Genomic DNA, 13,710 nt, shown 5'->3' on the forward strand with positions numbered 1-13,710 from the left:
TTTGACTATAGTGATTTACAGCTACCAATTCACACTAAAATTAAAATAAAATAAAATAAAATAAAATAAAATAAAATAAAATAAAATAAAATAAAATAAAATAAAATAAAATAAAATAAAGAGTTAAAACCATAAATTAAACTATGAATGGGAACATTAAATAAGAAAATAATAATATAGAAGGAAATAACAGAGTTTCAATTACAGCGGTTCAATGACAAATTTTCAATTCAATTATAAAATTTCAATGATATTTAAGATACTGATAAGAGATGAGCAATAAGGAAAGCTTAATGACCTATGTCCTCAACAACTGTGCAGTGATCCAAGTGTACCTGACAAAAAAATGGAAACAGTCTGAAGCAGTATGTGAACTGAAAGCATGAAAAAGAAAAATGTGCTACAAAAGAGATTGTCTCAATAAACTTTGTGCAAATTAAGCATCAAAGAAGCAGGTAAAGAGGAGGTAAATAAATAAATAGATCATTTAAATATATCCAAATAGGTTTGTTCAAAGGATATTCACCAACAGGATGCTGTGTGTCAACTTTAATAATAAATATTCTTACAAGAATGAAGAAAAAGTTATTCAGAAAACATATCTCAGATGACACACTAAAGTACAGCTGTAGCTTCATAATATTTTTTGCAAAGTCTTTGATGATTACTCCATGGAGGTTATGCAATAGATTATTATTATTATTATTATTATTATTATTATTATTATTATTATTAATTATTATTATTTATTATTATTATTATTATTGGTTTTGTTTTCCTTGTAGTTACCTCAAATTTACCTCATGATTTCTAATAATGACAGAAGTTCTACTAAGCAGATTTTCTCCTTAGCTGAGATTCTCTGAATTTTCTCTGACTTTTTAAATAAGCTATTTATAATAGCTCTGCTGTCAATGCATTTCAAAGAGGTGACCAGAACAGGAGGCCCCATAGGGAGCAATTTGGAAGAGTAGCTTTCACACGTCAGTTACATTGCAAACTCTCTGGATTTCACTGAAGTGTTCAGAGTTGCTTTTAGAACAAGTACATAAAATCCCTAAAATTGTATCTCTGTGTGTCTTTATATCTATATCTATATCTATCTATCTATCTATCTATCTATCTATCTAATTATTTATTTATTAGCCTAAGAAATGTTATGGACTCTGAACTTTAGGATGACCAGAGTAAACATCAGTAAAGGATATTAATTAAATATGAAATATTTCATATCCGATAAGTATTAATAATTTCTCTTACTCTATCACAAAAAGAATTTCATCGCATATATTAGAGCTTGAAAAACAGAGAAAATACTTCTTGGATTTCCAGTATTTGTGAAGTATAGAAATTTTAACAATCTGATTCCGCAGCATTTATCTGTATATAGGTAAGGGTTTTGTTTTCAAGTTTTTAGAATGGTTTGATCATTTTATTCATATGTTTGGAAGTTTCTTTGAGGTAAAGTTGCATTGTTGTTTTAGTTACCAAAAGATCATTTTGTCCACAGGCAAAATAAACTGAAGAAGGTGAAAACAAGTTTAACTGCACCCCCACTCTTCCAGTCTTTCCTTCTTGCAGACAAATTGAAATCCAAAAAACATTCTAAAATTGGTAATAAACCTACTATATATGATTGCAAGGCAGGAAGAATATTCACTTTCCTAACAGTTTGACTTTACATAGTTATTACTTTGGGCCCCAAAAGGATTTCACTTATGATATAAAAACTGAAGGGAACTTTCCGTATTTTACTACAAGCTTAATCTTTTTGGAACTTCTCCAGTAGTGCCTGTGGAGTGGGAAGAGGGTTCAGTATGGGATCACAGAGGTTGCAGGGGAAACGGGAAAGTTACAGAAGCTAACTGATAAGCTAGAATTTCAGTGTCAAGGAAGATACATGGATAGAACTTAAACGCATACATTTATAAAAGATATACAGGAAGGAATACAGTAGTCACTAGGGCTGCTGAACTCATACTATATTAAACATTGATTGTATTGCTCATTACAGTTTCAGAGTAATTACTTTCAGAAGTTTAAGTCTGTGAGGATGTTTACAAAAATCACTGTCTTACACAGTTGATTGCTGCAACTTTCCACTGCTGACAATGAAAATGTCAATAAGATATATCTCACCTATTTGTCAGGGGGAACTTGTTATCCTTGCATGGCAGAATTTGAGATTGCTAGCACTTTATCTGTGAAAAAAAGAACCACAGTAATGCTATTTCTAATATAGTGTCAATGCAATCTTTCTTTTCACATAAAGGGGCTGAAAATTAAACTTTCTTAAGAATGCTGAGGTACTTTGGTGCAATATTTGGCCACTGAAGTATAATAACATTCACATTCTTGCAAGATGTCTATAATTGCTATATGGAGAACATGGTTGAATTTATGATATATAAAAGTTTGTTAATAGAATCTATAAAAATCTCCATAGAAATATTCTTCTGAATGTCAGAGGTATTTCATTTCCCCAGGAAGGAGTTGCCAAAATTGAAATAAAGGCTAAAGAGGTGATCACATAGTCTTTGAAGTTAATAACTGTATGAATTGTGTGAGGGAAATGATTGCCCCACTTTAAAAGAGCTCACAGAAAGAAGCAATTTTCAAAAAAGAGAATTCTGAATACCAGTGGTAGATACACTGAATAGTAATGTAAAAAAGAGAAAGTAATTATTCCTATTTGTTTTTAAATTAAAGATCACACCGAGAATCACAGAATTGGAAGGGTTGGAGGGGACTTCAAAAGATCAAGTCCAAGTCGTCCTTCCTAAGCAGGTACCTTGCAATAGGTCAAAAAGGTAGGTGTTTGGATAGCTCTTGGACATCTTCATAAAGGAAACTCTGCAACCTGTTCCAGTGCTCTGTCATCCTTGCCGTAAATAAATTCTTTCACACATTTTTATATGGAATTTACTGTGTTCAAGTTTAAGGCCATTGCTCCTTCTTGAGGAGACATACACAAGATGAGCAGAGTTATGAATCAAGAACAGATTCTTCTTCGTAGTATACACAGCTAGAGAAATATGTCTGAGCACACATGCTCATGTGTTCATGTGTGTGCCTGTGTTGCTACATACTCCTGCTTCTCTCCCACACGTGTGGAGGTGCATGAAAATGGTAGTTTTTATTTCAGAGCTGACTGACTTGAGTATGTGTTGTGCCTGAAGACCTTATTATTCTTTTTCTTAGCTCAAGAGTTGGGTAACTAGGTAGACCTTCCAAAGACAAGGATTTGAACTCTTGTTTTTCAGTCTATTTTAGCTCCTGTGACTCTGAAATGGTAGAAAGTACAAAGAACAAGCTAACAGAAATACAACAAAATGAATATAAAATCTGATTTTTTGACTCGGTTTTGCCATCTAATTTAGCATTTTCAAATGTAACTATATATCTAGAGTTTCTGATAATCCAATAAAAATAAAATGCATTAATTATTGAATTTGAAATCATTCTAATCAGGGATATGTTTTCACAATTCCTCCCTCTTCCACTGCAGCTATTATCAACGTTCTGCGAATTCTAAAATAATTTGCTGGAGAACAAATATATAATCAGCAATTTTGAAACCAGGTTGTAAACTGGCTGATAAAATCCATGAGCATTTCATGGTTTCAAGGATTACAGCAGGCACTTTGTCAGTGTACTACTATTACCATGAACTGATGGGCTGATCCCTAGAAGTGCTGACATGATGATCAATGAAATGTAGAAACAGAATCTTCCAGCAGTATGCAAATATATATTCTATTGCCCTTAAACAGAATTATAAACAATTTCCTTTTGCAGTGTTTAGGTTTATAATGCAATGTGTTTTTCAAATGCATTTTTTGTTGAAAATCTCTAACATATTGTGAAGTATCCCACCTTCATTATAATTCACATTTCTGAGTCAAAAGAAATATATGTACAGAAAAAATGCAATTCAGAATTCAATAAGAAAAGAAGCAGAGGTAAATCTACTCTCAAAGGTCATATTCTGGATTCTTTGCCATATTCTTTCCTTCAATGGACTCAACAACAGGCAATTTAGAAACTCCCTTTATACTCAATTTTATGACTTCCGTTCACCTTGGATCAAATGAGCTATATATAAAAATGCAACTTCCATTACAAATTAAAGAAATAAATAAATAAATAATAATAATAATAATAATAATAATAATAATAATAATAATAATAATAATAATAATAATAATAATAGTAATAATAATAATAATAATAAAATTAGATCAAGTTTCGGGTTAAAATAAAATTGCACAGGAATCAAGGAAACTAACTACAGTTAAGTTTTCCTTCTGGGTCAGATTAAAACATTAGACCAAAAGTCTTGTAAGTGGAATGCGCCATCTCAAAAGTATGCTAAGATAAGATATTATATATATATATATTAGAGAGAGAGAGAGAGAGAGAAGATATATATATAGATATATTATTTTGAGATATATATATATTATATACATATAATATAATATAATATAATATAATATGATATGATATGATATAATATAATATAATATAATATAATATAATATAATATAATATAATATAATATAATATAATATAATATAATATAACATAATATAATATAATATAATGATAGATATAGATATAGATATAGATATAGATATAGATATTAGAGCATTACTTCTTCTCTGTCTTTTAAAGGTGATTCAAAATTTTTGTTCCACTAAAAATAATTTTTTTCAAGGTCAGTCTGGATGCAGCTCTGGGCAGCCTGGGCTGGCAACCCTGCAGATGTCAGGGGGGCTGAAACTAGATGATCTTTGAGGTCCTTTTTAATCCAGCACATTCTATGATTATAAAAAATGTATTTTCTTGAAACATTCCTAAATCAGTGATGATGTATAATTGTGTTGGTTAATTATTAATGTCCTAGGATGAGTAACTAGTGCTACTAAAAATATTTTCAAGATTTTCTCTTAATGTTTGCTGGATATCACTACTTTAATCTTCGTTTCGTTGATGTAGTCAAGTATAATTACCCTTTGAGACTGGGAATCCTCAAAAAGGTAAGAAATAACAAATTTTGGAGGAAGAACATCCAGTTCAAGTTGTTACCTGCACTTCTGTAAGCTAACATTGCAATCTATTATATATATTCATAAGCAAATACATTATTTCCATATATGCTTATTAGATAACTATGTGAAAATGTGTACACAATTAAATAGAATTAAATCAGAGACTACAATACACAGAGGTATAAAATTATTAACAGATGGAGATACAGGAAAACATAAGATAGTATTCAAGATCAGTAGTGGTGATCCATCATCTGTATGATCCATGCAACTACTTTCCAGATTCTTTTAGTCCTACAGTAAAAATAATCTGTGTTATTTATAGGGCTCAGGGGTTGAGAATTCATCACCCCACAAATTCTTTCTATGGTTAAATAAAGTTACTTTTATGTATCTTATTTCTCTGATGCAATGAGAATATGACATATTATGTTATGAATTATTTTGTAGAACTAAAGAGAAAAAAAAATGGGATGTTTGTTTTTATATGTACATGCTGGCTGTCTCCCATCTTTCTCTTTGACAATACAATTATATGAGGGCACCAGTTCCACTGGAATCCCTTTTATGCCACTCCCCAAGCCTATGAGGTTTTTCTCTATGAGTAACAGTGTTCCTAAACCTATAATCATAACCATTCTAACATTTCAGACCCTGGGAAGGAGATGATGAATTTCCACCATTTCCTTCTTTGACATTTACAACATTATTCAGCACTCCTAATGCCAGGATTATAGAACTAACGTAAATCTGAAATGATCTTTAAAAACAAGGTAGGGGCTCTGAATACAAATATGCCCAACTTCCCCACAAATAAATAGTGGAATGTAAACATCTACAAAAACTTGTGTGTGTGCAAGTTTATGTTAAAATATTTTTAACTGACCAAAATCTTCATCCTTCCCATTGCCCCCCAGAAAAGCCGGATAGGTAGCAGAAGTTCAACATATCCTAATACTACTAGGCATTTTTTAAGAAGGGGATGTCATCTTGTACATTAAATATCATGCATCTTCCTGTTTAATTCCAGGATCATTGCTAAATATTGTCTCTTGAATCTCTGACAGATGCAGCTTTGAACAAAAAATTTACAACTTCACTGAGAAGAAAATGTTCTTCAAAGAAGCTACTTGGAAGGCAATTCTTAAGGCTTGTAAGTGTTTTGGAACTTTGCAATAAACCTTTGAAGGAAAATTATTCAATCATAATGATGAGATAAATTTGTTAGTCTTTCAGCAATTACTTGTATCATATGCCTGTGCTATTATTTAAACAGTGCTTCCTGAAATAAGAGCTGCTTTAAAATTATGGCAGACCAAGAAAAATGCAGCATTTTCAACTATCTTGTCTGCTCTCAGATGTGTCTTTCCTGGGAGACTGTGTTGAGTGTTCTAGTAAAGTATTTTCTCCCAGGGACTTTGCTTTATCATTTCAACCTTAACCATTATGCACAGAAATACAAGCTGTATGTTACTCATCATTAAGAAGTTGAGTGTGATGCTTCACAGCCTTGTAGGTTAGACTGGAAAATTTCTGTTAGTGGGGAGAAGAAAATGCAATGTTTGCAGCAAATCATAAAGCCTTTCCCATTCCTAGAAATTCCAATTCATGAGATTCTATAGATTTATCACTTTACACATAACTGTAAGTTGCTTTATAGACACTTTCCTTTGATTCGTACTGCCTCTCTGTCGCAGCATTACAACATCAGGCGCTCTTGGCCTTGCTTCAAAAGTGCTAACTAGTTCCCCAGGCTCTTACTGGAGCCAGCTGGAGTTGGAAATGCTCAATAACTCTGTAAATCAGATAGATTGTCTCTAAGATTAAGGATGTAAGGCGATGTTATTCCTTATAACCTTTTCACCAAAAAGGTGTTCTACTCACTTAAACTGAGGCATCCCCACAGGTTATTTCAAAATCTTTTAACATGTCTCTTAATGATTTTGTGCTTTTCTTTTTACTAGATCTATGTACATTTGCTTATTCAGTCGTTTCAAATTCCAGATTCTGGAGGTTAATCTATGTATACCATAAAAACTCTTAGTGTAATATGGCCAATTTAAATGCAGATTTCTGTACTATTCAGTGTTTTCAGCTAGACACAGTTTATAGAATGGAGAATGTACGTGAATGCAGAAGTAGGAAACTGCTGGAGAATTTTTGGAGGCCAAATGTACAAATAACTTTAAAAAAAGAAAGGAAAAAAAAAAAAGAAAGAAAAAAAAAGAAATAAATAGAAAAAGAATAGAAAGTGGAAGAGAAAAAGAGAGAACAGTCAAATAAGTGGAGCATTGGCAAGTCTATATCTCTTTAAAAATGATGTTCCAAAAGCTGGGCTGCTGAAACCTGAGATGATATACCTATCATTTTGTACTTGCTGTGTTTCTCATCTTTCCCTAAACTGCTGCTAATATTCACTGCTGGAGGTGAAGGACACTAAGTGAGACAGCCAATTCATCCTACTTGGCTTGTTTTACTTCAAACAAACAAGCAAGCGAAACCAGGTAGACCATTGTTCCTGCTATGCTTTGGAAAATGAAAGGTTTGAAAGCACATCCAAGGAGCTGCTTAAGTCTTGAGGGCTGGTGCTTCCACCTCGGGATGTTGACAACTGAGAAGCAAAACATGTCTCTCTACATCCTGTTTGGTTGCTTGGAGCTCCCATCCGCTCTTTCTCTCAGAAAATGAGGGGTTGTTTTTGTGTGTGTGAGTGCGTCAAAAGCAAAAAGAAACAAAACTCAAGACCCTAATGCTATCTCAGAGAGGCAGACAAAAGACTTGCAGCAGTCGCTGCTACGAGGAAGGGAAGCCAAAAGGCATTTGCTGTCAGAGCATTGGGAAAGACTCCACGGAGGAGCGGTCTCCGCGGGATGCACTGCCGGTGCCGGTAACGGCGCCGCTGTCGGTGCCGGTGATGGTGCCGCTGTCGGTGCCGGTGGTGGTGCCGGTGTCGGTGCCGGTGGTGGTGCCGGTGCGGGTGGAGCTGCTGCCGCTCGCTGCCTTGCGACTGCTGCTGCTCTACATGAAAAAGCGACGACTGCAGGCGACGTTCCTCCGGTGCCCTTTGAGGGTCCCTAATGTCAGAAGGCAGGGAATGGAGAAGCGGTCCCTACTGCTGCTGCGAGGGGCTGCTGCCCTTCCCTCCCACTCCGGAGAAGAGGAGCAGGAACTGTGGCTGAGCGGAGGGTGTAGTTTAACCCTGAGCTAAACGGGAAGATGGTGGCTGGGGTGGGTTAACTTTGTCTGCAGCCCCGCAGAGCTGTGCAGCCCTGTGTGATGTGTGGGAGGCTGTGGGAATGGGGCTCCGCAGAAGGACTGAGCATGTGCTGAGGAACTGAAAAGAAGGAAACCGTTGTCCCTTCTGTCAGCGTTTCCTAGCTTCCCTGCATGCTCATAAGACTCACACACATGCAGATACAGCAATGACCATCTGGAAATGTGGCAACATTAACCTACTGTTACTTGCCAAACCATTTCCACTTCAGGGACACAGTGGGGAAGGCTGTCTGTCAGGAACCCCACAAGTCAAGCAACTGGAAGGGAATCACTGGGGAGGGGTTGCTGGATCCTGAAATGATCTGTGGCAGAGTGGGGTTGGGTTGGGAATGTGGGAGAAGGGGAACTGCAAAAGGACTGGAAAGAAGCAGGGTACACTCTTTGCTAAATGTACCCTCATGACAGATACACATCATTTGGAAATCCTGACCATTTTCTCATCACTTCGTCTATGAGTCATTTAAAATTTTACTGCTTCATCTCCCTTTTATTTTGAAAGCCACCCTTGTTACACTTGTCACAACTGCAATGGGGGAACAGAGCAACAGCTGCAGAGGAAAAGCCAGACAAAGAATGAGCTTAGCTTTCTGCTGTGTTGGAATGACAGCTGCACAGGGGAGATGGAAGAGTCTGATGGTCATTTTGTTTGGCTTCATCTGATTTCTTCCACAAACAGGTCACAAGCATTTGTAAAATTTGTTTTAGTGGAAGAAGCTGCCAAACTGAAAGTGCAGAGAGATCAGTGATTTCTCCCAAAGTCCAAAGAGGCAAAGCTCGCTAAAACTGCCTGCTTCATTTGTGCCTACAAAAGATCTGTCCTGAACATTAAAGTTTTTTGCTTGCTGCTCCTCCAAGTTCGATTTGTATCACACATGTCCAACTGAAACTTCCTATTTCTTCCAGGGCAAGGAAGGTAGAGAAAGGAAAAAGGGGCTCTCCTATGTGTCTGCACATCCTCTGGGAAGAGCGCAGTATCCACCCTCCTCTGCAGCTGTCCAGGAATGAATCTGGTTGGCACCTCCTTGTTTTGTTTGTTTGTTTGGTTGGTTGGTTGGCTGGTTGTTTTTATGCCTTCTCTCTCTTCTCAAATGAACCATTTCTTTGCTCTTTTACCATAATCTCAGTGAGATTATCGTAGAGACTGATGCAAGGCATAATTGGACACTGAGCCAGAAATTAGAAGTTTTTATGTGCAATTCCTTATTCTTGTCCCTTCACTAGAAGATGACAATTTACATTCTCATTCTTTCTTCTTCCTTTTCTAACTTCTTCCAAGAACTGTTGTAAGATTCCAGCAAGATATGAATTTGCAGATTAACATGAAGAAATTCTGCATCTATTAGAACATACACAAGGAAGACATGAACATGGCTGCATAAGCCTGCAGGGAAGATAGGACAGTGGTACAGGTATGGGTCAAGACTGTAGAAATGGTGTCAGAAGGCTGAAAGAACTTAGGAAGGGCCTGAGAGGTAGATACCAAAAGAAAACTGCAGAATTGGTCTGAAGGACAGAAATCTAAACAGCAGTTTGGGTATTGCAGTGTGATGCTGGACAGTGTGGTAGAGGTAATTAAGCAGCCAAGGGTATGGACGAGAGCTTGCATGGGTGAGGTGCTGTGAAAGAGCCTTGCCAGACAATGGTAGAGCAAATGCAGAACCTGGGGACTTTGAACTCAACATCTGGAGTGTTTTAAATGGGAATGTATTCATTCATTGTTGGCCTCTGCCAAAGTTTCTGGGAGCAGGAGCTCATGCTGACACAATGGGAATGTAAATCAAGGTAATATGTATTCATCCACAAGAGTGGGGAGAGAACTAAATATAAATGCCCAGAATAGATGCAGTGCTGCAGTGAATCTAAGCCAGCTCTACAGAGCCTGGCTGCCTGAAGGAGCCCTAGTCCAGGATGTGAAACCCAAAGTACTGAGTTCCTAGTTGGGAGGATTCCCAGTCTGAGGCAAGCCTGCGCAAACTGCAAGGCTCAGCATAGGGGAAACTCAGGTCTTACAAAGGAAACGGCTTCACAGCCTTGGGACTGTATATGGACAGGAAAATAACAGACCATTTTTGTAAATTCTGCTTTTTTTCTCTTTTTGGGGGGCTGCTTTAGGTGCATAATTCCAGCTTTTGCTGGCAGTACTTTTTTTTTTTTTTTTTCTTTATTTCTTTCTTTTCTTCCTCCCCCCTCTCTTCCCCTCCTCCAAGGGCAAGACAAGAGGTTTCTCAACAGGTGTTGAGGAAACTTGCACTGCTCCCACGGCCATAGCAGCATGGGGAGAACCGCCCAAGTCCTGAATTTTGTAGGATGCTGCCGCCCTGCGACTCGTGCTCGCAAAGCAGCTGCTTCGGCTGCAGCCCCGGAGCCACCCAGCGCCTCCACACCGCGCCCGCTGCGCTCCCCGCAGGCGCCAAGCCCGTGGCTTGCGAACGAGACTGCCTACATGGAGGGAGGCGGCGAGGGGAGGCAGGGGAAAGAAATGCCCCCAGAGCCTCGGAGTGGGTTTGTTCGCAGACCTCAGCAGCGTCTGCGTCTCGCTCTAATAGACGCAAGCGGGGAAAATGCTGCCTGTAATTAAAATGAGCTATTAGCATCACAGGCAAGCACCTCCGCCTCGGATCCCGTGTCAGGATAATGTAAAAACCTTCACCTCGGCCTCTGTGCAACACGAATTATCTTTTCCATGAGATGCAAATTGGGAGACAAGCAGCTGCGAAGCTCTACAATAAACTGTTTCATCCAAGGCAGAGCGAGCCGGCGAAGGCACGCCTTTGAAACCCCCTCCCCCCCCCCCCCCCCCGGCTCATCTCCTTCCCACCCGTGTAGGCAAGCTCCGTAGGCGATAAGCAAGTGTAAAAACTCGGAGAGGATCGATAACGTCTGTAAAATATTCTGGGAGAATGCGAGTGTGGCGGGGAGAAAGGATGGGGACGAGGAGCGGGATAAAAGGGTGATTAATCAGCTATTAATCACTGGCCACAAACAAGGGGAGATTATTTCGGGTAGGCGCAGACGACTGTGGGGAGTTGCAGAATAAATCCCTTCACTGAAGGCACGCGTGTTGCTATCAGCACTTTACCGCTCAGCGATGCCCATGTAGTACTGGCGGTGCACATTATTTAAACCACATATTTCTTTCCTCTGTATCATTTCCCTTAACTGTCGAGAAGCACAGACTTATTGGAGATGCCGCTAACTAGCGGCTTCCTTTCTGCCCTCCTTTCATGAACACAGAAGCAGGAAGGAAGCAAAATATTCTCCTGCCTCGACAAAGAGGGGAAGAAAAAAAATAAAACAAAAAAACCCAACACACACACACACACAAAGCCACCTAAACCCCAAAGCCCTGCGCACAACGGGGAAAGGGACCAAAGGAGGGGCGAGAAAAGGTGTCGTTCTTTGCACCCAGTGATAGACCGTGCCTTAAAGGCTGAATTGCTAACGTACCTTTCCGACAGACAGGGAGCTCTGCATGCATACAAACAGCGTGAAGCGCATTTCGGGCAGTAAGACGGCTACGCACACGCTGAGTCCTCCGTAAGTTTCCCCACGCAACGGGTTAAACTAATAAGTGCATCGATACAGGCATTCCCGCAAAGAGCTCGGTTGCTCGACCGAAAACCAGAAATGTAGGTAATCCCTCCACAGCAGCATCACCATCACCTTACAAAAGTCACCCGGTGGGATTTGTTTGAATATACACTAGTTCCAGGCTATATGAACCAACTCACGTCTCCGTTTGAGCATACTGCAAGAATATTTATTGAGCCCCAGCTCAGCTACTGCATTGAACGCCAAGGCTGGCAAGCAAATACATTTCCTATCTCCGAAAAGAGATCTGAATCAACTCATTCTTTCCTCCTTCCTTTAGCGATCACTTATATATTTCCATTGCAAAGTGCCCAAGGTAAATACATAAAATAAGAGAGAAACATATTTTTAAATATACCTTTGCATACAAAAAGGCGAGAGCTTGCAACGCCCTGACCAAAGGACCCCTAAAAAAATACCCCTCGAATGCTACCCTACCTTTTACACACGAAACCATCAATAAAAAGACGAGGTTCCAAAATGTAAATCCACTTTTAATCTCCATTTTCTTCACCAGGATGAAGTCCAGCCGGCCACATTTAGTACATCCCCTTTCCCAAAAGTCTGCTAATTTCGATTCCTTTGCACGAAATTCCCCTCTGCAGATCCCTTTCATATTATTCTGGAGAGCTCCTAATTCCTATTCCTTGGCCAGGCGCAGCGGAGTTGTTGCTGTTGATGGTGCGCGGTCACAGCTCGGAGTGAATGGTGTTTCTGGGATACCACAGCAACCTTGACGAGGACTCAACCATCTCTCCAACGGGGGCACAAAGTCTCAGCTACTCTCGATCGTGTCTTTTCCTTCCCCCCACCCCCCGCTACCCCAACTCCCTGCGCAGCTCAAACCCACCACAACCCTGCTCCTTATAGCATCCACCAGGAGCCACGGGAGAGCATCTTAAAGCTCAGACGCTCCCTAGAATAAAACTCCAAACAATATTTGCTATTGAGATTCTCCCCCCGCCCCCCTGCTCCCCCAAGAGGTTCAATTCTGCCTAGGAAAACGCCTCGAGAAATAGCAGTGGCGAGGTTCCGACAGCCTCCGGAGGAGCCTCCGGGAGCCGAACCGGCGGGGCTCGTCCATCCTCCGCGGCTCGGGAAAACAATCACTGCCTCGTTATTAGGAATTCACGTGCGGTGCTCGGGGCTGTGACCGTCACCGCTGACACACACACACACACACACACACATACACACGCGCGCACACCTCTGGGCACACACCTCACACGAGAGCATGACATGCTGCTCTAAGGGGGATTTGCAGACTAATTGCTCTCCGCAGAGGCGTTAATTACAAAGCAGATTTTGGAGGGGAGGCGGCGGGCACAAGCCCGCTCCCCTAAGACAGCGGTGGCAGCTCAGGGGTGCCTTTGGAACCGTGGGCGAGGCGGAGCGGCACGGCACCGTGAGGGAGAGAGAAAAGACAGCTCCACGGGCCGAGCCGAGCCGGACCGAGCCCGGAGGGGGCTGGGGCGGTACAGCCGCGTCTCCGCCAGGAAGAGCGATGGCACCACCTAGCGGCCACGCTGCGGGGCCGCGCCTCTCCGCGGGGGCTGGGGCGCAGTGCGGGGGGAGCCCGGGGAGGGGCGGGGGTCTGCGGGAGCCGCGCTGCCGGCTTCTCTCGGCTTTTGGGCGCAACGAGGGCGGGAGGTGCGCGGGGCTGCGGTGCTCTGCGTTGTGGGGAGCTTACAGAGGGGACGGGGGATGTGGGCGGGCGGAGTGTGCGGGTGAGTGTGGCGGTGCGGAGGTGCTCCCTGTGTGCGAGTGTGTACGGTTTGAGTGTAAGGAT

At 40.5% G+C, this 13,710-nt stretch overlaps 1 protein-coding gene across 6 annotated transcripts in view; it reads right to left on the reverse strand.

Moving 5' to 3' along the window:
* The window catches only part of CSMD3 (CUB and Sushi multiple domains 3), a 467,721-nt gene extending 454,984 nt beyond the window's left edge, over window positions 1-12,737 (reverse strand). For 5 of the 6 annotated variants that reach the window (XM_032442883.1, XM_032442886.1, XM_015856173.2 and 2 more), the window contains exon 1: window positions 12,360-12,737. In XM_032442883.1, the coding sequence (XP_032298774.1) occupies window positions 12,360-12,537 (178 nt within the window). In that variant the 5' untranslated portion in view covers window positions 12,538-12,737. The remainder of the gene's footprint in view (window positions 1-12,359) is intronic. The other variant, XM_015856172.2, reaches the window with a different exon arrangement.
* Between the last annotated feature and the right edge of the window lie 973 nt (window positions 12,738-13,710).

The sequence above is a fragment of the Coturnix japonica genome, chromosome 2, assembly GCF_001577835.2.
Source record: "Coturnix japonica isolate 7356 chromosome 2, Coturnix japonica 2.1, whole genome shotgun sequence".
NCBI lineage: Eukaryota > Metazoa > Chordata > Aves > Galliformes > Phasianidae > Coturnix > Coturnix japonica.